Source organism: Balaenoptera physalus (genome assembly GCF_965194825.1).
Source record: "Balaenoptera physalus genome assembly, chromosome: 1".
In the NCBI taxonomy this organism is placed as follows: Eukaryota; Metazoa; Chordata; class Mammalia; order Artiodactyla; family Balaenopteridae; genus Balaenoptera; species Balaenoptera physalus.
The window spans coordinates 178,396,003-178,417,760 of NC_138882.1; the positions used below are offsets into that span (position 1 = coordinate 178,396,003).

General features: G+C 42.5%; 2 protein-coding genes across 7 annotated transcripts in view; one reads left to right on the forward strand and one right to left on the reverse strand.

Annotated features, from left to right (window-relative positions):
- Positions 1-4,414, forward strand: part of LUZP1 (leucine zipper protein 1) — a 79,596-nt gene extending 75,182 nt beyond the window's left edge. For all 3 annotated transcript variants that reach the window (XM_082451288.1, XM_082451289.1, XM_082451290.1), the window contains one exon: positions 421-4,414. In XM_082451288.1, coding sequence (XP_082307414.1) covers positions 421-576 — 156 coding nt within the window. In that variant the 3' untranslated portion in view covers positions 577-4,414. The remainder of the gene's footprint in view (positions 1-420) is intronic.
- Positions 4,415-5,923: 1,509 nt separating this feature from the next.
- KDM1A (lysine demethylase 1A) overlaps positions 5,924-21,758 on the reverse strand; it is a 63,048-nt gene continuing 47,213 nt past the window's right edge. For 2 of the 4 annotated variants that reach the window (XM_082451385.1, XM_082451384.1), the window contains 11 exons: positions 18,886-19,028; positions 18,418-18,508; positions 17,078-17,212; positions 16,227-16,300; positions 15,324-15,435; positions 12,239-12,371; positions 10,484-10,671; positions 9,952-10,066; positions 8,128-8,255; positions 7,291-7,437; positions 5,924-6,429 (listed from right to left, as the gene is read on the reverse strand). In XM_082451385.1, the coding sequence (XP_082307511.1) occupies positions 6,244-6,429; positions 7,291-7,437; positions 8,128-8,255; positions 9,952-10,066; positions 10,484-10,671; positions 12,239-12,371; positions 15,324-15,435; positions 16,227-16,300; positions 17,078-17,212; positions 18,418-18,508; positions 18,886-19,028 (1,452 nt within the window). In that variant the 3' untranslated portion in view covers positions 5,924-6,243. The remainder of the gene's footprint in view (positions 6,430-7,290; positions 7,438-8,127; positions 8,256-9,951; positions 10,067-10,483; positions 10,672-12,238; positions 12,372-15,323; positions 15,436-16,226; positions 16,301-17,077; positions 17,213-18,417; positions 18,509-18,885; positions 19,029-21,758) is intronic. The other 2 variants (XR_014260966.1, XM_082451386.1) reach the window with 2 other exon arrangements.

Below are 21,758 nucleotides of genomic sequence, written 5' to 3' on the forward strand. Positions count from 1 at the left end.
AGCTTTTTGGTATTCTGTAGGTGGGAAGTAGGATAAGAGCTGTCCAGCTTCCTTTTCATACTTCCCTGCCTCTCCAGCGAGCAAATGGCTCTCACCCTGAGAGGCGTGCAGCCTGCACGTGCAACACTCCAGTAATGCTGGCCCCTACTTGGAGGTCCCACTCCAGTGGCCCTGTTCCCGGTCCTGTCCCTTTTTAGGGCTCCTGTTCAGCTGTGAGCCTCCCAGTCTACCCTAGGAGCTCTCAGCAGCTTGGAGTTGGTAGGTGGAACTTTTATATTGGCCAGTCCTTTGCAGTTCTGCTGTGGTCGGTCTGCACTCCATCTCCCTCTGTTAGAGAGGGCCATTGGGGTGGGGAGTGAGGGTGTCTTATTATTCACTGTATTGTTCTCTGCAGCTGACTTTTGTCATCTGTTGGCACAGGAGGAAGGTGACGACTGCACACTCAGTGTCTACAGGCGACTGCACAACTCCCTCGAAAGGTCTGAACTGTCTGCAAAGCCGGGGCTGCCAGAGCCTGGGCGATCCCGGGCTGAGGAACGGTTACGGCCAAACAGGCCCTGTGCTGAGGAAGACTGAGCCAGCTGGGTGAGGTCTGCCGTCTCCTCTGCTCCTGCTTCTCAGCTCTTCCGCCTTCCTGCCCTGTGAAGGAACCAGGCCAGAAACCAGGCCTTGGCTGGGAGACTGGCAGAGAGCCAGGCTGTGGCTCATTTTTTGCCAGTTGGCCAGAGGGAATCAGAAACTACAAGCTGGACACGGTCACCCAGGGCCAGCCTTCCCTGATGCATGAGTCTTCTCTCCTTGTCCCTGTCCCCATCCCCCAGGTAGGATGGGCCACTCTGGCCCCCAAATGAGGAAAGACATAGAAACCCCTTGTATCCCCACCACACAGCAGCAGCCAAATCTCTTCTCTGCTCCTTGGTGGGTTCTGTGTCATAGGGCAACCCCTTCTGTGGTTAATGTTCTGATTTCTTAGTCTCCTCACCACATCCAGTTCATTCCTCATTTGCCCCAGGGGCCTATGCACCCACCAGCCATCAGCTCCATCTAGGGAGTTCCATTTCTTCCCCTGTGGAGTTCCTCAGACTTTTACAGGGGTTTAAACTTCAACCTTTAGGTTGAAGTTTCTCTGACTTGGCCCCCGGCTGACCATTGTTTCCTGGGGGCAGAGCACACGGGTACCCACCTACTGGAATGACATCACCCCCCCCCCGCCGCCCCCCCACCCCCCCCACAACCCCGGCTCTCTGTTCACCTTCCAAAGGCACCTGGAAGTGCACGAGCCTCATGCATCTCCTTCCCTGGGCACCAACATGCTGCTGGCCTTGCCTGCTCCTCTCCTGTGGCTGGAGACTTCAGGCTGACTTCGTTGTTTTCTCCTTTGGAATACTCCCAGACTAACCTGGGCCTGACCCAGCATACTCTGCCTTCTAGGAAGCGCCAGCACGGGGGAAAGTAGACAGGAAGAAGCGATTTCCCCTTAGTCACTCCACAAAGCAATGGCTCCATGAAAGGCATGGACTTTGTTCCTCCTCCTCATCCCCCGTGGAGGAGGTATCGCACTTTACCAAGCTGATGCATTCCTACAGAAGTGGGCCCATGATTTCTGCAAACCAACTATCATTATGATGACTTCATTGGAGGAAAGGTAATACGTGCCCATCAAGGGCCCTAGATTCATACAATTCAAAATGCAGCAAACCTTTCAGGAAGCCACATAAAGAAAAATTGATTAGATTCCTTATACCAATCACGTGGGGAAAGAACCGTACATTCTTGGCACTGCTTTTTCTATAGCATTCTCTCAGTTCAAAGAAGGGATCCCCTTTCAAAGGCTACCTTTATGAAGCAGACACTGTTCCTTCATAGTGAAAGAGCATTAGAGTGGAAATCAGGAAAGCTGAATTTTCTTCATGGCTTTGTACTTCCTTGCTATGTGACCTTGGGGCCTCAGTTTCCTTATCTGTAAAATGAATTCTTTGAAATGGATGGTCTCTAAGGATCCTAAATCTGGCATTCTAAGATTTTTCTGTTTCCTCCCTGTGGGGGTGATTCTCACTTGTGGAAGGTATTGTCCAAATGGGCTTACATGTGTCCTTCCCATCACCTTTGTTTTTCTGGGCCTTATTCTTTCCAGTTCCCCATGTTTTAATGTCATGAGGATGAACTCGGAGAAGTTCCCTTGGCCTCACTTTTCCAGTTTATAAAATGAAAGGGTGAGGTTAGATGGTCTCTGCGGCCCTTTTCAACACCAACCTTGCCCAGTGCCACACAGCAGGCCACGTGCTTTCCACAGCACAAGGTGTGTATCTCCTGTTCCAGTGCTTCTTGAATCTTCTCTGCCTCCGCTCAGGGTGGGAACCAGCGTTCGCCCCTCCCTTGTCTGCATCAGATTTGGCGATCCTGGAGGAGGCTTGGGGAGCACCTACCTGACTTTCACGGACAGGAGTGTTTTGCTTATACTTCCATTTTCTGGAGTTTTGCCAATCTAAGGGTATTTGTCATGTGGCTTGCCTTTTCTTCACATTGCTGCCTCAGATACTCAAGATGCTGTTTTCAAAATCTTTTCCTGCTGCTTTTCCTGGGTCACTGGCTCAAGGCTGCAACCTCTCACTTGTAGCCTCCCTGCCATTCTTCTTAAATGGTTGTCAACCCTGAGAGTCCAAAGGAAACAGACCCCTGTGGCGGTCAACTGAGGCTATAGGAAATTAGGTCTGTGGTTCGTTGCTGGTGGAAACAGAAGGGCGCCAAACGATGCCTACAAAGATCTCGCCAGTAATTCTTGTCTTTTTGGGCGTTGGAGCCCTGGATTCTGGTGCTGTAGCTCCTGGTGCCAAAGTCTGGATCTTTCCACATTTTAGCAGCACCAACATCTGCCACCACCCAGAATGCTCTGTGGAAGAGGCACAGCTATGGTGCCATTTTGCTGGGGCTGCTGTCTTAAAATCTGAGTGCAATAGGGTTTGATTGTAACAGTTATTTCAGGATAAATATTTTGTTTCCTTAATCTGCACACTTTCTAGAGCCGCTGTAAAATATATTTTATTTTTAAATGTCCTCAGCATTGCAGAAAATATATTTGTAATAGCAAGTGAACGCTAGAGGCTCAGTTCCTCTGGGCTTCAAATGGCTGGCAAGGCTGGCTGTCAAATTCCAAAGTTGGAAGGCCTGTTTCTGAAAAGCAATCTAGGTGTGACCGTCTGGACCCAGGCCTCACCATCAGGGGTCCTGGAGGAAACTTCCAAATGGGAGACCTGGTAGTTGAATAGTTGTCTAATCAAGCCAAATATTCCCCCTGTCCCAGCCAACAAACCCACTTTTATGACCAGCCTCTTCTGCAGCTTGGCTCTAACTCGGAATTTTACTGGCAGGTGTATGGTGTGTGGGAGGGTTCCTAGCAAGGTCTGGGAAGCTGGCACTCCAGAGCTGCTTGCTTGGAGGAAGTAGAGCTGGCTCAGTGCTAGGAGCTGGTCTCCTCCACCTGCCGCCGCCTGTCTCTCACCACTCTGGTACTAGAAACAACCAGAGAAAGCTGCAGGGACAGTGGGCAGAGAAGTTGTGACTGTTTCTGCTTTTGCGTAGCAAGGAAACAGTTCCCGGGTGGGCCACAGGGATTTGCAGTGGGGCCAAGGATTCCAGCCTCGGCCACAGGCAGGCCTGCACGTGACGCCATCACCCTCGTGGGGTGTGGGAGCGTCTGTGTTGGTCTTGGACTTGCCATCCTGGGGCAGTTTTAGTTCTTTATATTTAGTGGGTTAGTGCCGTGTGCTATCACTTCCCAGTAAAGGAACAGGGACCCAGCCCCTGGGTCCCCAGCTGCCTTTGTTGGTGTGGGGTGATCGTTACTCTGACAAGACTGATTTGGAAGAGCTGCTTTTAGGGATTACCTTTTAAATACCCCAGGGTGGGGAACAACAGGGTTCTCCTCAAAGCCTCGCAACCAAGATCATAGGAAAGGGGCCCTACTTTCCTGCTGCTTCACAGCTCAGAACATGTACTGAATGGAATGTATTTTTAAGAGAATAAAGTCTATTTTTTTTTTTGTATTTTAAAGATTGGGAGGGCTAGGGAAGTAGCCCCCAAATAAACTCTTATTACATTATAGGCCCCCTTGCTAGGGGACACATCAGTATCTGTTGGTCCACACCTACTTGCTCAGGCAGGTGCTCTGGTCTCTCCCCTGTTCCTTGGAGTCTAGGTGCAGCAGCTTCTCCTACATTCCTGCTCCAAGCATGGGACCAAGGAGGCCAGACCCTGTCGCTGGAAACCAGGGCGAAGCCATGAGCAGTGACTCAGGGCTCCTTGGGTGCATGTGTATAGTTGAAGCTGCCTGTCTGCATGTATCCTCTGGCTCTAATGCTGTCTGTTGGCTCTGCAGCACAATATGTAACCAATAAAGCTCCCTAGTTTCCATGTGCTTTGTGTGAATGTGAATCAGTGATGCCATTTTTCTTGATGTCATCTCTGTGTACAGCTGTTGCTACGCACTGGTGCAGCTAGTATATTTCATTTACATTTACTGAAAATACTCAGCCAATTACTGATTGCCATAAGGACTGGAAACATAGCTGAGGCTTGGGAAAGGACATTTCCTCGGACTCATGTAACTGGACTTAGAATCATATAGCAGTTATTTCATTGCTACATTTTACTTTTAGGCTCTTCTATCATCACACACACACACAAAACAATCATCTGTGTCATCTCCCAAGCTGCCTATGTCGTTTATTTAAAAAACAAAAACTCTTCAAAGACCACAGACCACCGGATCAGACACCCTAACCTCCTGAGGTAACAATATTCATGGCAAAGCTAGGATTCAAATATAGGTTGTGGTCCAAAAAGTCAATATACTTTCTACTACATGCTCTTCTCACCTTTACATCATAGTTACACCACTTGCCCTGATCCTGGTGTGCAAATTTTTCCCATGGTTGTCACTCATTCCAGGACGAGGGAAAAAGCCCTCTCCATCTTCATCTTCCAGTCAGAACACTAATGTAATGTTCCTTAAATCTTACTAAGAATAAAACCTCATTTAAACTAATTATAGGGAAAACTTGACTAACAGGAGTAAAACCCAACTTCCAGAAGCAGATTATGTACATATACTTACAGTAACATAGTCTGTTAGGAACCCTTTGGAAGAAACAGGCACTGTTCCCTTTTTGTAAAAATGTTTTAACCTTACATGGCAGAAAGGACTTTGCAAATGTGATTAAGGATTTTGAGGTGGGAGAGAGATCTGGGTGGGCCTTAAATGAAATCACTAGTATCCTTATAAGAGAAAGATAAGATCTGACTACAGAACAAGAGAAGGTGATAATGGAAGCAGGGATTGGAGTAATGTGCTTTTAAGATGGAGGAAGGGGCCACAAGCCCAGGAATACAGTCACTAGAAGCTGAAAGAGGCAAGGAAATGGAATCTTCCTTCAGAGTCTGCTATGATAATTTGTTACAGCAGCAACAGGAAATTTCCACTATGTTACCTAAACCCTTGATCTCCTTAAACTTTTATATCAATACCTTGGACAAAAGTGGAAAGTTAGCACATACCCATGGAGGGAATCTAGGGGAATAAAGCCAGGATGGTCTGCCAGAGGCCCACCCAAACTGTGTGTCAAGGATTGTGTCTCATCTTGAAAATTCATTGTTTCCTAATATTCACATGCTTGACCTGCAGCTTCCTACCCCTGGCACACGGTCACCCCACAATCCCAATGGGGAAGTCTAGCCCCACAGACCAGGAAGCCCTTTGCTTCTATGGGAACCCCCCTCAATCCTGTCTTCTGACCAGACCAAACCATTTTCTCCTTTAATATAAACATCCTCTTTATTTAAACATGGATAAAACTGGCATTTTCAAAGGAGTAACACCCTGCCTTATATATAACTCGAACCCTAAGGGGAAACAAAAAGATAAGACTAATTTTCTATGAAGTTTTATTCTCAAAATATAAAAAACCACCACACACAAAGAGACTAAGATGTTCTCTCGCAGCACTTGCTTGCCTCAGTCCTAATGAAGAACAGACTCCCACACTAATGGACAAGTGCCTCCCTAGCTCTAAGTCACTTAAAGGAGGCAACCTCCTTGGCCACCTGACCACCAGGAGCTCTAACAGTTGATCTGGAGCCCAGATGCCAGGGTGAGTTTCTCAGTGGAATCTAATATTGCTAGAAGAGCTTTGCTTATGCAGCAAAAGACACAAACACATCGGCCTCTTCCCTTAGAACACATCCATCTCACATGCTCGGGGACTGCTGTGCAGGGACGCCTGGTGTGGCCTGGCGAGGCAGGGTATACATGGCCCCCAAGAACTGGTCTGCAATCCTTCCTGCTTCTCTCAGCCCACTCAGCAGAGCACCATGGACCGTGGCTGGGTAGTTACGGATTGTATGTTCTCCAGCAAAGAAGAGTCGTGGAATAGGCTATTGCAGGAAAAAAAATTAGAGAAAATCAGCAGGCTGCAAATACGGCTTATTGTTGTGTTTGAACTGCCAAATTCCTATTGCCCTTTGAAGGCTCACTACCTGCCCTCCCCACCCCATTAATGGTCCATCATTCTCCCAAAAAGGGTCTCCCTTATCAGCAGGCATTCTCCTAGAACAAACAAAAGTAGAAATGGGGCAATAAAACTCAGCCCAGCCTTAGTTCTAGGGTGATGCTTAACTGCATCTGTGCTTATTTATCGGTTTAATTCTGGGGGATACCCAGTTGTAGAGCTTCCTTTGCCTAATGTATCCCCTACTAGAGGTGTGGTGTTCCCGACTACCCTGAACCAGAGAGAACACAGCACTTGTTCTCCTTCTGGAACGCTTCTGCCTCTCAGCTTAGAGCCGGCCTTACTTACCACAGGGTCCTGAGAAACCCTGACTGCTCATAAAGACGTTAGGTTATTTCTCAGGGGCGTGTCCTGGAGGCCCCTAAGTAATTGGGATCCTGCAACAATCCTATGAGCCAGTACAAAATGGGGCACAATTAAAGATGGTTTTGTTTTTGTTTTTTAGGAACAAAAATCTGAATAAGGAAAAAGTAATTGGTTTTTACTCTGGACTCTTGCATTCTGAACACAGACTGTCTAGACTGACAAGGCCAACATGTAACAAATTAGACACAAATAATATTGCTCCTCCCTTTCCCTCTGCTCTTGGTTATCTGAAAGGGTCCAAGGGTCCAAGACTGACTAAAATCTAAAAAGAAAACCAGTGGCACTATTTTTACCCTGAAATCCTGGGATACTTACTGGCCTGTTTCCAAATAAGCCCAGGTACAGTTTGCCAGTTTCTCACCTGTGGGGCACCTGGAATTGAGGGGCCAGGAGTGATTGGCTGAGCCATTAAGTCATAGTCATTTCCAGATGATCCTGCGGCTACATAGGAATAGGAGCCCCGGGCCCAGGGATCAGCACGCCAGCGAGACACCACAGTTTCCTTGGGCTAAAGGAGAAACCATGAGTGGAAGTTATTACTGGACACCAAGGACAAATCGGTCATTTCTGAAAGGTGGAAAAGCTGTGATGGGTGGGGATACAAGTGAGAGAAAGGCAACAGACACGAGAGTTAGCCAAGTGATGAATGCTGCTGCTATAAAATAAAAAAAATGCCTTCAGGCTGCAAGGAAGCCTCCAGATTGCCTTCTCAGCTACGAATCCAGAGATCTACCCAGGGATTGATCTCTATTCCCTTTTAAAATTCACATGAAGCATTAATATGCCTTCTCTCAAAGGAATCATAAGGGACTAAAAGTGTTCAATGGACCTAAAGAAAGAATAACAGAAAAAAGTACCAAGAGATTCTCTTGAGACTTCCCTTGGGGAGTTGGCCACTTCGTCTGAAAGGTGGTTGGGGAATGGGTGTGGGGATGATTCCACACGTAGAGACAACAGACAACACAAGCAAAGAAATGCGGCAAATAGCCTTCTCAATCCCCTGGCCCATGTACTGGGGGCTTTTCTCAATCCCATACTTAGGGCATGAACTCTAAACATTAGCATTAATGTAAACCCAGCACACAATTCTGGCTGAAACTGTCCTGACGAAGAATCTATGCTGCAACTCGAGACACATCAAACCCTGCTTTAGTCTAAACCCCAGATCCTCGCCTGCCCCCGCCCCTTACTTACTTACCTGGGGCACTGCACTGCTACCAAAAATCCCTTTGAGAATGGCCAGGCATCGGCCAACAATCACATCATCACTTATGTTTTCCATGATGCCAGCAGCTTCTCCTGCCACTAGTGCCAATAGTATTGGAGCTAGAGAAACAGAAAGGACAATTCCAGGGTTTTCCTACAGACTTTTCTCAAGTACCTCCTTATCAGGTCTCACATTATTCTTGGCTGTTTGAAATCTGATGACCAATAGACAGACATGCACCACTCATGCTAGACACATGTTTCTGAGCCAGCAACTTGAATCCTATCCCCAGAAGGGTGCTAGCAAACCATAGTGAAGTGTGACTCATGTACTTCACTGCTTATAACCTGGCAGAGTACAGAAGTCCTGAAGATATAACTTCAGATCTTGCTATCAAGTGTCCCTATATTTAGGCACAAATTCTTAGACAACTCCACGACCAGGGCTGCATCCTCTCGGCTGTCATCCCAGGCCCTTCCATACTCATCATCACCCTTACTCACCCATTTCGTGACTCTGTGTGCAACAGGCTTACGTGACAGCCACAGTACTAGATGCTAGGGATATAAAAACTATAAACTAGACTATATACTCCAGAGATCAACAACAACAAAAATAATCATAGAGATAATTACAAACTGGGATAAAAGCTATGAAAACACAGAATATAGAGAAAAGAATACACGGACATAATTTCATTTGAGGCAGTGGGAATACATGTGTCCTGGAAAGTCTCTTTGAAATAGCGACATTTGGGCCAAGCCCTGAAGCTGCGTAGAGTATGCCACGTTGGGAAGGAAGAGAAGGAGAAAAATAAAAGCGCCCCAGGCCCAGGGCACAGTACAATGCAGAGGACCCAAAGTAGAAGACACCATGGTACATTTTAGGATTCCAGGAGGGCAGACAAGTGTGCCTGGAGGCTGGGGAGGGCATGGACAATGAAGAAGCTGAGTAGAAAAGAAGGGTCAGATTATTCAGCCTTCATGATGGCCACGATAATGAAAGCCATCAAAAGAAAGAAGCGGGGATAGCAGTCAGTGGCTACTGGCAATTGAACAGGTATGAGGTAAGAGTGGCCTGGACTGGGAGGTAGGCAGTGGGAAGAAGTAAACAGGTCTGAGAGAGAGAGTGAGGCCCTGACAGGACTTGATGGCCTAGATCAGGAAAGAGGAAGAGCACTCAGCAGTTGTTGGAAACAATGTGCTCAGGGAGCAAATGGCTCCTCTGTGGAGTCAGTGGCCCTGGCCATGTGAAGGATGTTCAGTACCAGGCAGTGAGGAGTGATGGAAAGAACCATGTGTCAGTCAAACTGGTTAACTGATGTGTCTGCATTGTCAAGGCCAGGCCTCCTGATACTGCTGCAAAGGAGAATGTCTTACATCCTTTTCTTGGAATGAGGTAAGATCTAAATATACTTCTTTTTTAAAAAAAAGCTCTATATAGAACTAAGAGCAACTCAATTACAGAAGAATGTAAAACAGGAGGTAGGAGTTTGATAAATACATTCTAGGGAAAGTGATCAAAGATTCAGGGGCAAGTCAGATACAAAAGCCTGAGAATGAGGAATACAAGTTTCCCTTTCCAGGAAGCTTCCCTGGGCCTGACCCCCTGGCTCAGTTGATTTCTTCTTCTCTGTTTTCTCTTGCAGTGCCCTGGGCTTTCACTCTCACTCCTCCACTTCCTGCCCCGTTCTGAGGCTGCCAACGTCCTTACTGTATCCCCCACTAGGTTGTTAGCTCCTTGAAGGCAGGTATAATATTCCGAATTCTCTATTCCTATAAGGATGTAAAAAGATTAAAACTAGAAAGCCGTTACCTTTATAGAGGTTCCAGAAGAGGAACAGCTCACCCCTGCTGGCAGTCGTACTGCCAACATGTCCGAACAAATTGACACTTGGATCCCAGAATACCCGGTCAAAACACAACACGACCTATTGTAAAAAAGGAGCACATAAGCTGGTGACAGCGCTCAGAGAACATGGCTTTAAGCACAGCTGTGCCTCAACAGGAAGTACTTCTTCCTCAGACCTTACTAAATAAGTTCCTTCTAATCTACTCTCAGTATAAGCCTAGAAATCCCTATTATAAATGTACTACTTAGGAAGACATTTAGCACTCTCTTTTTATAGGCTTGGGTTTGAGAAGTGACCCCCGAAGACAGTCCTCATGGATACTTTATACATAATTAGGTACTAAAGTGAATGAACTGACAGGCCTCACCCTGATATCACAGAGTTGAGAGCACAGCAAAATGTTCAAAAACGCAAACCTCTCTCCTCTCTAAGTGGAGGGCAATCAGACTGGTATTTGTACACTGGGTATGTAGAGAGGTACCTAGGGCAAGTTACCTTGTTAAGGTTGCCAAATCCCATCCTTTGGACTGCAGATGTTTTCCACTCAGGAAGAGGCGGCACAAACTGAACAGCTGGTGGCTGCTGCTTCAACACACCCAAGGGAAGGGTACAGAGGACTGCATCACACTTATAAATAAACGTCTGGCTCGTGGAGCGGGTATTCACCGCTATCACTTCACATCCTAGAGAGGTTAGAGGAAAAAGGCTTTATTGGTGATAAGGATGATACTGACAAGGGTATTGAACATTTAGCGCACAGTAGAATCTACACGCTATCTCAGTTAGTTCTTACTACAAGTCTGTGAAGTCAGTTCTGTTCATTTTCTACAAAAGAAAACCGAGGCAGAGGTGAAGTAACTTGTGTAAGGCCACACATGTAACAAGTGCCAGGATTTAAACCCAACAGTCAACTTCAGAGTCCTCGATCTCTACCACCATACTACCCTACCTTCCCGACTGACACACTGGGGATCTTTTGGACTAATAATAGGACCTTATCATTTACCAAAGTTAAGTAAATTTAGACCAAAATTAAGAGTAAAATGCCTATCCCGATAGAACCAATACCTCTCCACTGTGGTTAGGCGCTCACTAAGGACCAAAAGAAGAATGATATCAGAAGACTGTGGTGCCGATCTAAGGGATGCAGCCTAAAACCACAGAGCATGCTATCCTTGAGCATACACGGTGATGCTTAGCTTGCCAGGATGTGAATGAGCTCAAAGCTGACCACAGAAAAGGTACTGAAAGTAAGTTAATGTACTTTTCCCTCATTTGTGTTCAATTTTTTCTTCAATAAATGCCTCTTTACATAATTTCTGAAAAATACAGAGAAAGCTCAAAATAAGTATGAGAGCTCCATACATGCCCATTTTCTGTGGCCACAGAACTAGGGAAAATGACACAAAAGCTAGTCTCACTGTTCTCCACCTGCCTGCAAATGGCTATTTAAGGCTGTAGATCTTCTCAACACCAGCAGCTAGAAGCTGCCTCTGAAGGGAAAGCTAAAATCAAAAACTCTTTCACTGGTTGTTAAAAAAATTATCTGTGGTGATCTCGGCAACTCTAGAAAAGGGGCCATGGAGGGCAAGACTGGTGGCCACATCTCCACTAGTCATGAGAGCCCTCAGAGAGGAGGGGTGACTAGCTTCCTTAAGGAGTTCAAGACTATTAATTCCAAAGGTGGGTGGATGATGGGCTCTCTGCACTCCACATGAAATGTACCCTGAAAGCAGCAATTATCAGCACAGAGCCTACTGCCATAGGAATCACAGGGCAATTCCATCTCTGAAGTCAACCTATCAGCAAAACTGCTCCCAGAACGAGAAACCAGCCTAAGCAGTTAGCCCACCTGAATAGGAAAAGCCAAAGACCAAGATGCAGATGGTGAAATACAAGGGGTGGGTCCCACTGGAGTCCTAGGGGCCCAAATCCTGGTATTTAAGAGCATACTTAGCAAAATTAAATCCAAACTCCCTGGCTGTTTACTATAATACCAAACTAATATGCACAAACTGGAGACTCTAAAAATTGCCCCAATTTTCTCGTTTATACTATGATGGGGTCAGAGCCTCTAAAGGCTCTACAGCCTCAGTACTTTTGTAAATGCAAAATTTTAAATTCAGGAATCATAGTTTATGAGACATTCTATCAGGAAATGTACCTAAAATTTTTTCTGTAGGTCAAACTCAACAAAAGATCAGTACCATGTTTCAAAGTAAGAGATTTATCTTACCAGTAAAGACGTACCTGAAGCTGTGTAGCGAACCTGCCGAACTGCTGTATTCAGTTTAATGTCCAGGCCTTCTGCTAAAGCCACAGGCACACATGAGTAGCCATTCCTCACTGTCAGGTGGCTGCCAGTGAACTCAAAGTCATCATCCTAAAGAAGACAGAAAAGGACATATTTTCACACTTTCTTAATCTAACTTATGCCATTTATGTTGAGTCCTATAAAATAACACTGAAAAAACACCAGCTTGTGGAAAGTCAATATTCTAAGACAGAAATTAAAGAATAATCACGCAGTCAGTCTTCCACTACAGCTGCCCCAGGAAACTAAAGGGAAAACGGAAAAAACGCCAGAATGTCGCTAATGACTATCTCTGGGCAGTGAGATTAGGGCAGTTTCTTTTTTTCTGTGATAGACTTTTTATCATCACAGTCCTACACCACCAAGTCCAGACTACCCATGGCGGGCAGGAGAGGGAAGGAAGCTTATTCAGTAAATTCAGATGATACCATAAATGTTTGTTTGGCTTTTGTATGCACTGTAGATGTGGTAGCATATCAGATTCACCATCCTAATTACATTTTCTTCTACATAACAGCAAAATCAGTTTTTATGGCTTAAACTTACAGGTTTTAAAGTTGAGGAAGACTTCCAAAACTAAAGTTGGTCAAACCAGACGAAGGTAATCTAGGATTATAAAGACTCACCCAAGATAATCCATAAAGAAGTCAAGATTTGGCCTGGAAGAATTCCCAAAATGATTTCATGTCTTTGAATTTACTGAAAAATTTTCCAAATAGAGAAACTTTTGAAGGCTAGTTGATATTTCTAATTTCGTGAAACTCCTGGGGAAAACATACCACGATTCTTAGGAATTAGATAAAAATATACTGGGTTGGTAGCACAACTCTCACTACTTAGTGACTGACTCATTTGTTCCCCATATGGATCAGTTCACATCACCTACATTCAAAATTTAATACGATTACAAATGAATACATATTGCAACATCAAATGATAGATCAGTGACTAGAGGTAATTTAGTATTTACATGAAAAACCATAAAGAAACTGGAAATTCTACAAGATTTGTACCACTAGCAAGTGCAATCCTTCCCATAATTCAAATTCTAAAGAATACCAGGACATAATCTGAAGATGAAGAAGTAAAAATAATTTTACTAGGAAAATGTAAAATGAAAATGAAAATATGTAAGTAAAATATAATATTTACTTCTATACAATCTTAAGTCTGGCCAAAGTCTCAGATTTAGAGATTGGTCCATTCAGCATCTAAGAAACCTGGTAATTTCTCACCAGTTCAAAAGTAAATCACACTGAAACACTTAAGAATAATTTAACAAAAGATGTGTAAGACTGGTACACTGAGAACTATAAAGTATTGCTGAGATAAATTAAAGGAAACCTAAATAAATGGAGAGATATACCATGTTCAAGGATTAGAAGACTCACTATTAAGATGACAATCCCAGAAGGTATTTTTTTTGTAGAGACTGATAAGCTGATTCTAAAACTTTATAGAAGATCTAAAATAGTCAAAACACTTCAAAAAAGAACAAAGATGAAGAACTTACACTTCCTGATTTCAAGATGTACTATAAAGCAACAGTAATCAAGACAGTGTGACAGTGGCATATGGATAGACAGATATTGAATGGAAGAACTGATTTTCAACAAAGGTGCCAAAACAAATAAAGAAAAAAAGATGGTGCTAGAATAGTTAACTAGATAACCATATGGAAAAATATGAACCCTACCTCACCTCTCACTATACACAAAAATTTAACTCAAAATAGGTCATAGACCTAATATAAGAGCTAAACTCACAAAACTTCAGGAAGAAAACAGGAGAAAATCTTTGCAGTCCCAGTTTAGACAAAGATTTTTCAGGACACAAAAAGCACAAAGCCTAAAAGAAAGAGTTGATAAACAGGACTTCATAAAATTAAAAACTTTTGCTCTTTGAAAGATACCATTTAGAAAATGAAAACGCCAGTTGTAGACTGGAAGAAAGTATTTTCAAAACAAAATCTGACAAAGGAACTGTATCCAGAATTTACAGACCATAATGAACTCTTACAAGAGTACAAACAACTGTTTTTTTAAATTTAATTTTTTAATTTTTTTAACTTTTTATTTTATATTGGAGTATAATTGATTAACAATGTTGTGACGGTAGACTTTTTTAAATAGGCAAAAGCTCTGAACAGACTTTTCACCAAATAATTGACATATGAATGGCCAATAAGCACATGAAAAGATGCTTCACGTTATTAGTCATCACAGGAATGCAAATTAAAACCACAATGAAAAACTACTATACAACCATTAAAATTTTAAAAACTGGCGATACCAGGTGTTGGTGAGGTTATGGAGCAACTGGGGCTGGCATACACTACTGCTGATGAGAATGAGATGTGGAAAACCGTTTGGAAGTTTCTTATAAAGTTAAAAATCTACTTCCCGCAGACCCAAGAATTTTACTTCTAGATATTTACCCAAGAGAAAGACATGAACGTTCACAGTAGCTTCAATCATTTATAGCCAAAAACGAAACAACCTAAATGTCTGTCCATGTATCAGTGAATGGGTACATTCTGTGGCCGTATCCATACAATGGATATGAATATTACTAAACAACAAAAAGAAACAAACTATTGATATACACAACAACAATGAATCTCAAAATCAAAAAAGGCACACACAAAAGGCTGTATACTGTACAATTATATACTGTATGGTCCAATTTACATGCAATTCTAGAAAAAGCAAAACTATAGTGACAGAAAGCAAATCAGTGGTTGCGTAGGGCCAGGAGCAGGAGGGCTGGGGCCTGACTGCAAAGGGACAAGAGAACTTTTCAGGGTGACAGAAATGTTCTGTATCTTAATCGTGGGCGTGGTGGTTCATGACTATGTAAGTCTGGCAAAACATCACATTGCTCACTTAAAATAGGTGTTATTGAATATAAATTATATCTTAATAAAGCTGTTTAAAAACACACATACAAACAAATTAACAGTTTATCTTAGGAGCCCTCTCAAAGACATGTGCAACAAAATACATGGTAAGGGAATTTTACCTGATCCCAATGTTTAAGGGAAAGTGTAGAGAGAGGTGTGGCATTAGCAAATTCAAGATTTGCAAAATGCCAGTCAAGTATTTGTCTGTCTCTTGACGAGAGATACACATCACTGCAAAATGAGAACAAAGGAACACAAGGTTATTAAAGGACATTACTACGATTCTCAATGGGCTGATGTGGATGATCTCAGTGGGACTATGCCTTATGTGAAGAAATTCTAAGTCAAAAAGCAGGACCGTATCTGTCTTATTAAGCCCTTTATTCCTGCTGCCTAGAGCAGGCCAAGCTTACTGCATAAAGCAAAGGCCTGACTGTAATTCCGGGAAAAAAAAAAGTCTTCTTTATACTGTTACCTTGCATTATAAAAGCTTACTTAAAAAAAAATTTTTTTTTTATATTTTGAATAAAGCATGGACTTTTTTTTTTAAGCAAGAATGGGTAGCATCCCTGACTACAGAAAAGAGTAGATGTATGTGGAGGCCGGATGCAACATGCAGCACACTGTCACCATATAAGAGTTCACTATCAAAAACCCAATGGAAATAAAGTGTAATACTTTCCTAGTCCCCAGAATTATGAGAGTTTAAAGCAATACCACCTTCTATGCCACTCAAAGACAATTTTCATTCATGTACCAAATCTTATGGGAAAAGGCTATCTTTTAAAAAAAGATACCTAGATTCAAGTATCTAGGACACCGTTACACATTAAAATATAAGAGCAGAGGATTAAGGAACCTGACAAATAGTCCTATGTGCACAGATACCTTCCATTCATTAAACAATTTACAATACATTCACTGAACATAAATAAAAGCCCAGGGTGTTTTGTAATTTTTCTTTTAAACCTAACAGAAGGAACAGTAAAAGCTATCTTTCTGAGCGTTTGTGTTTTCCTTACCTTGGGGGATTGGCTTCTAATTCTTGAAGTTTTTCTTCTAGCTTTCCTTGTGTTTCAGCTAATTCATCATATTCCTGATAAAATTAAGAGAACTGGGTTGATCTTGATGGGTCAGAGACCCACCTAGTTATTTATACCACAAAGTGTAAGGCTTGGACCATATTCCTGTTCAGGTCAATCTACAAGTGTGCCTTAGCTGAAGGCTGGAGGTTGGGTCAGGGCTCAGGGATGGTTGTTCTTGGAGACAAGTTACAATGTTAGCCTAGAATTAAGACTGAGGGGGGTGGGGGCGGGGAGGTGGGGGAGGATGCAGAAGGAGGAAATAAAGAAACATACTAGTATGCTACACAGTAAGGATGAAAAAGAATAGTGACTACCACTTCCGGTGCGTTTACTGTGTCCCTAGCACGGAATAAGCACTTCAGACCCCCTACAAGTGAGGTAGTACTAACACCATGTCACAGATGAGGTGACTAAGGAGTCTAAGGTCACATGGCTAGGAGATAGTAAGTTAGGGATTTCAACCAGACAGTTTGACTCCATTCAATAACTCTGAAATCCATGTTCATTATCATTATTTTAAATTGTCAGAGATAAACTATGACAGAGGGCTAAGCTGAGATGTAGGTAAGCTAAAGGATGACACTGTGAAAACAAGGCAGGATTTCTGCAGAAAAAGCAGACAAAATTAACCCATTAAGTTCTCACAGCTCCTGTGTACCAAACCCTCTTCTTCCTACTACAGGCACCTGTGATTGGCTAGTGGCTCTCTCTTTTCCAAAGTTTCCTGGATCTATACTATTTCTTAGGATTCCAAGTAAAAATCAATGAGGCATGTATGTATACCATACCTTGCATAAGGCAGTTAGATCCCTGTGTTTGCTTTTCACTAAGAACTCAGCAGTGATATCTCTGGGTGGCTTGACTTCAGATGCTTCTTTGTATTGCTGATGGAGTTCTTTAATTTTCTCTTTTAAATTTACCATCTAAGAGGGAAAAATACAAATTTACCATTCCAGACAGTAATTCATTGCCAAAGCATGTACTCTGGTTCCTCCCCTAAACTGCTATTACACCAAAACAGGGTTATACTGCAAGGTCTATGGAATTCTTAAATACGTCTTCCAAATCATGACATTAAAAAAAAAAATTGTTTTAATGACATTTTAAAACAGGAAAAAATCCTATATGGCTCAACACAGAGGTATCACATCACTATCAGATAAGTAGGATTGGCTCTGTCTTCCAAAACAAATGGGAGAACTAGGAATGTCCCATTAATAAAAATATATAATTAATTAAAAATTAACTACCAGGAAAAACAAACTGTCTCCAATTAAACTTATTGCTTTGGGAAACAAATTGTCATGATTTGTTTTTTAAATATGTAAAAGGTCAAATCATCACACAAAGAACCTTAAAGAACCATTCCCCATGTTAGTTTTTTCGGATTTCTGGTGGTGCTACACAAGACTAGGGTGAAGGTTAAAGCTTGAAACTGGGAGCTTCACACCAGCTGGCCATGTTCTAGCCACTCTTCTCACTTCATCCGTACCACAATCCATGAAGGTGTGCCAGAGACCTCTTCATTTGACAAGATGAAGAAATGAGGTACAGTGAGAGAATGAAGCAAGAATCTAGTCACAAGATGCACCCAGAGTTTGCATCATAAAGCCCCCAAGTTTGCAGCTGGCAGGATGAGGAGAAACAAATGGTTTCCCAGTCTGGAGCTAGGGCTCTGGAAGGTGGCATAAACAAGGGCCCCTTTATAGGTACCATTGGGGAATATCCCCATATTGGCACCTCAAGTGAAATAATTATGCCAATGAATTATGGTACTGGCTGCTGACATGTTGTCTTCATCAGTGGGAACTTAACCCCAGCACAGCTGATCTCCCTCTCATCCTAGACTTCAGCAGAGGGCATTAGGCCAGCTTTGCAACAGTCAACAGCAACCTGACACAGGAAAGATCTATTTCCCCCAGCAACAATTTACCAATAATGCCATACTGAAAGACTGACAGATAAAACAGTGCCTTTTGCTAGTCATTATTTTCTTAACAATAATGAGCTGTGCAGACTTTCTCTCCCATGGAGAAAAAAAATCAGAAATGCTTTTAAATTTTCTAAATTAAAGGCCTTTTCCCCCTACTGATGCATCTTCAGCTATGAAAAAAATATAAAATTTCACCTTATTAAGAAGTTCTTTCAGTTCCTCCTGAGTTTTCACTATCTTCTTCCAATGTTCAATCTGCTCATCTTTGACATGCTTTTCTTGTAACCTGAAGAGACAATATATATGCTCTGGCCACACAGCCAGCCTTGCTGCATAAGACAGGTGTCCATCAGAAACATTTGATGGCATCAAGGCCCTCTAAAATTTCTAATACTTTGGAATAAGAAAGTTGGCTGGTGGCAAATTATTTTCTAGGCTATGTTAAATACAGTTAATTCAATACCATAAAAGACATGAATTTTACAATGGAGAGAGCCTTAAGGATCACGTAATTATTTTAAATAGCTTTACTTTTGGATTTAACTATTTCACAAGAAAATAAGTGAAAACTAGCTCAAATAAGATTTGATGAAAACTTTAAACATTAAATAGCAAATCTATAAACAGAATCCATAATACAACAAGCAGTATCAAAGTACTTACTGAATGACAACTTCCAATGCCTGGCCAAGGGACACAGGCTTATTATTGAGGACATTGAAGTCTAGTTGATGACTAAGGTAAGATGTAGCTTCTAGCAACCGGTTAAACTCTTGCTCTACCATTTCATCTTTCTCTTTAGGAACCTGAAAATTTGAAGTATGGCAGAGTTGGTCCTTACACGACTAAACATAACCATCCATGAAAACACAAATGCTCTACAGTTTAAAAGGTCAAAATATGTATCTCAAAGGGGAAACCTTTGAGGACAATGATTCAAACTGTCTTTTCTATGAAGTGGTCAATTCCATTAAATGAGATATGAAATGTTTCAGCCCGGATATTTTCCTATTCTCATGATTTTGCCCTCAGAGCTGGGACTCTACCTCTATTAACAGCCACAGGATTCACATTGGTGCTGAGTGAAGTCATGTGGAGCACAAGGTGCCCTGGAGTTGACATGCACTGAGATAAGCTGGGCTGACATGCAGACAACACACTGGAGAAGTCCCAGAGAACAAAGACTATGTCAACACACCTGAGCACCTTCCAGAATAAGGACAGGATGAAAAAATAAGAAGCCCAAGGTATCTGCTTCCCCTCAAAGACGACAATTTCAGGTAGGAGTAGGGAAGAGAGAAGTGAAATTCATGGCTATTAATAAGAACACAACAGCATCTTAATTCTTTCTCAGAGTAATAGTGTTTTATGGCACCAATTAAGTTCAGAGTTGAATATCCAATGCTCTTAGACTATGAGTGACTGAGGTACCAGGTATGACTCACTACTGTGGAGTAAGAGAACAGATTGCAAAGCAGATCATCAAGCTGCAAGACCATGCTCCTAATCCCTGCTGTGCCCCTACCTAGTGATACCATCAGTTAGCTGACACAAATTCCTCTGCTACTGCTTAATTCAGCCCCAAAGTAAACTGTATCTACAATCCTATTGCTGAATTCATGGGAATAGCGAGAAGGAAAAAGCATGTCTAAGGCAAGCATCTCTTGCCATAAAAAGCTAGGCATCGGGACTTCCTTGGTGGTCCAGTGGTTAAGACTCCGTGCTCCCAATGCAGGGGGCCTGGGTTCAATCCCTGTTCAGGGAACTAGATCCCACACGCGGCAACGAAGATCCCGCGTGCCACAACTAAGAGCCGGCACAGCCAAATAAATACATTAAAAAAAAAAAAAGCTAGGCATCAACTGGGAAACAGGATTCAAAATTTGGATTTTCACTTTACCATCAACCTAAAATTGGTAACAAGAAAACAAAACATGAAAGTAAGTCCTAATAATCACTAAGGCTAAGGAAGAATGATCTACTATTAGAGGTAACTATTATGGACAAGATCATCACAGTAAAACTCTGCTCCTCATCTGCAACTCCTTCAGTTTTGCCCTTCCCAATTAAATGGATGCTTTCGAAGCACTAGCCTCTGCCCCTTCACGGATGAGTCACACAAGTAACTCTTATCAGATGAGCCATGGTATAGCAAAAAAGAATATGGTGAGAAGTATAATCTGCACCAAAACAAAGGCAAAAGGACTGCAACTCTCCTTTGGAACTGTAAATTATGACAAGACACTATAACTAATTCAATCAAAATAATATTTTAAAGCATCAAGTTCTAAAAGATCACACATGGAAGAGATCAGGAAATCTTTATGAATTAGAGAATCCCCCTTAGCCTTAGAAATAGAAACCCCTGAGAATCTTTTGGTTTATGTTGAGAAATAAGGCAGTGAATCAGGCTTTGGATGCTTGGTGCCATTTATATATCAGGGTGGTACCTAGGACTTGGTGGATCAAACACATCTGACCTACCCATTCAAGTCCAGGGCCAAAGAAAGGAGGTCTTGGTGACATCGCTACTTGTTCTGATTACACAGCTATCAGAGCTGATGGAAGTGACCTTCTTGTCAGGAATTTCATTTACTTTCCCGTCAGTTACATGTACTCTATATATGATGGTCACATACAGAACAGCTCAAAGCAATGCTGAAATTTTACTTGGTGTTAATTCCCGCAGTGATGTTACAAAAGATGGTTCTAAATTTGGTGCTCCTTTAAAAAGGAAACAATCACATTTTCAATATGAAATCTATGAGATCTTCACTATCACAGATGCAATGTGAATGACTGCTTTTTCTGGAGTACAAATGGTGATATTTCTACATGTGGCTTCTAAAATGCCTAGCAGGAGGATGCTATAGCACCAAGAGGGACCAGATCACATATGCCTCTACAGTAGGACAGAAAGTGCCAATTCGAGTTTTAGACAAGCTCTAATCTTTACAGCTAGAGTGACAGTCACATAGGGAAGTTCATATTGAAAAAGTACACAGCACTCAAAGGCTCAGTATCTGGGGTCCAGGGTGTGTGGTACAGAAATATTTAAAGGGACACTGTCAAGGTTAGAGGGACCAAATTTGACCTTTTGTTTCTTCCCTCTGTTTGCTGAGCAGCCCACTTGATTCGTTACACTTTCCCCTCTAGTCCACCCACACCCCCCACAAAAAACTTGACTTTTTACATGCGCTTTCAATGACAAATACTCAAATGGCACCAGCCCAACATACAGGTGCAACTCTACAACAACAAACCAGTGTGAATGTATGATGGACGGGATCTTTGGAAGGGAAAGATTTAAGTTGCAAGCTTTTAATGGGTTACCGTAAACAGTGAGGAAAATGATTTGAAAAATTATGAAAGAAAAATACCTTGACAGTGTCCTTTTAACCAGTGCAGCAGAGAGAGAAATAAACTGTAAATAACAGCCCAACAGCCAAGCCAAGTTTAGTTTTGTAAGACGGCAGTAAAATCAAGGCTTTAAACACACAGCATGACAGAAGCATTGTGAGCTCAGAAGCTGCAAC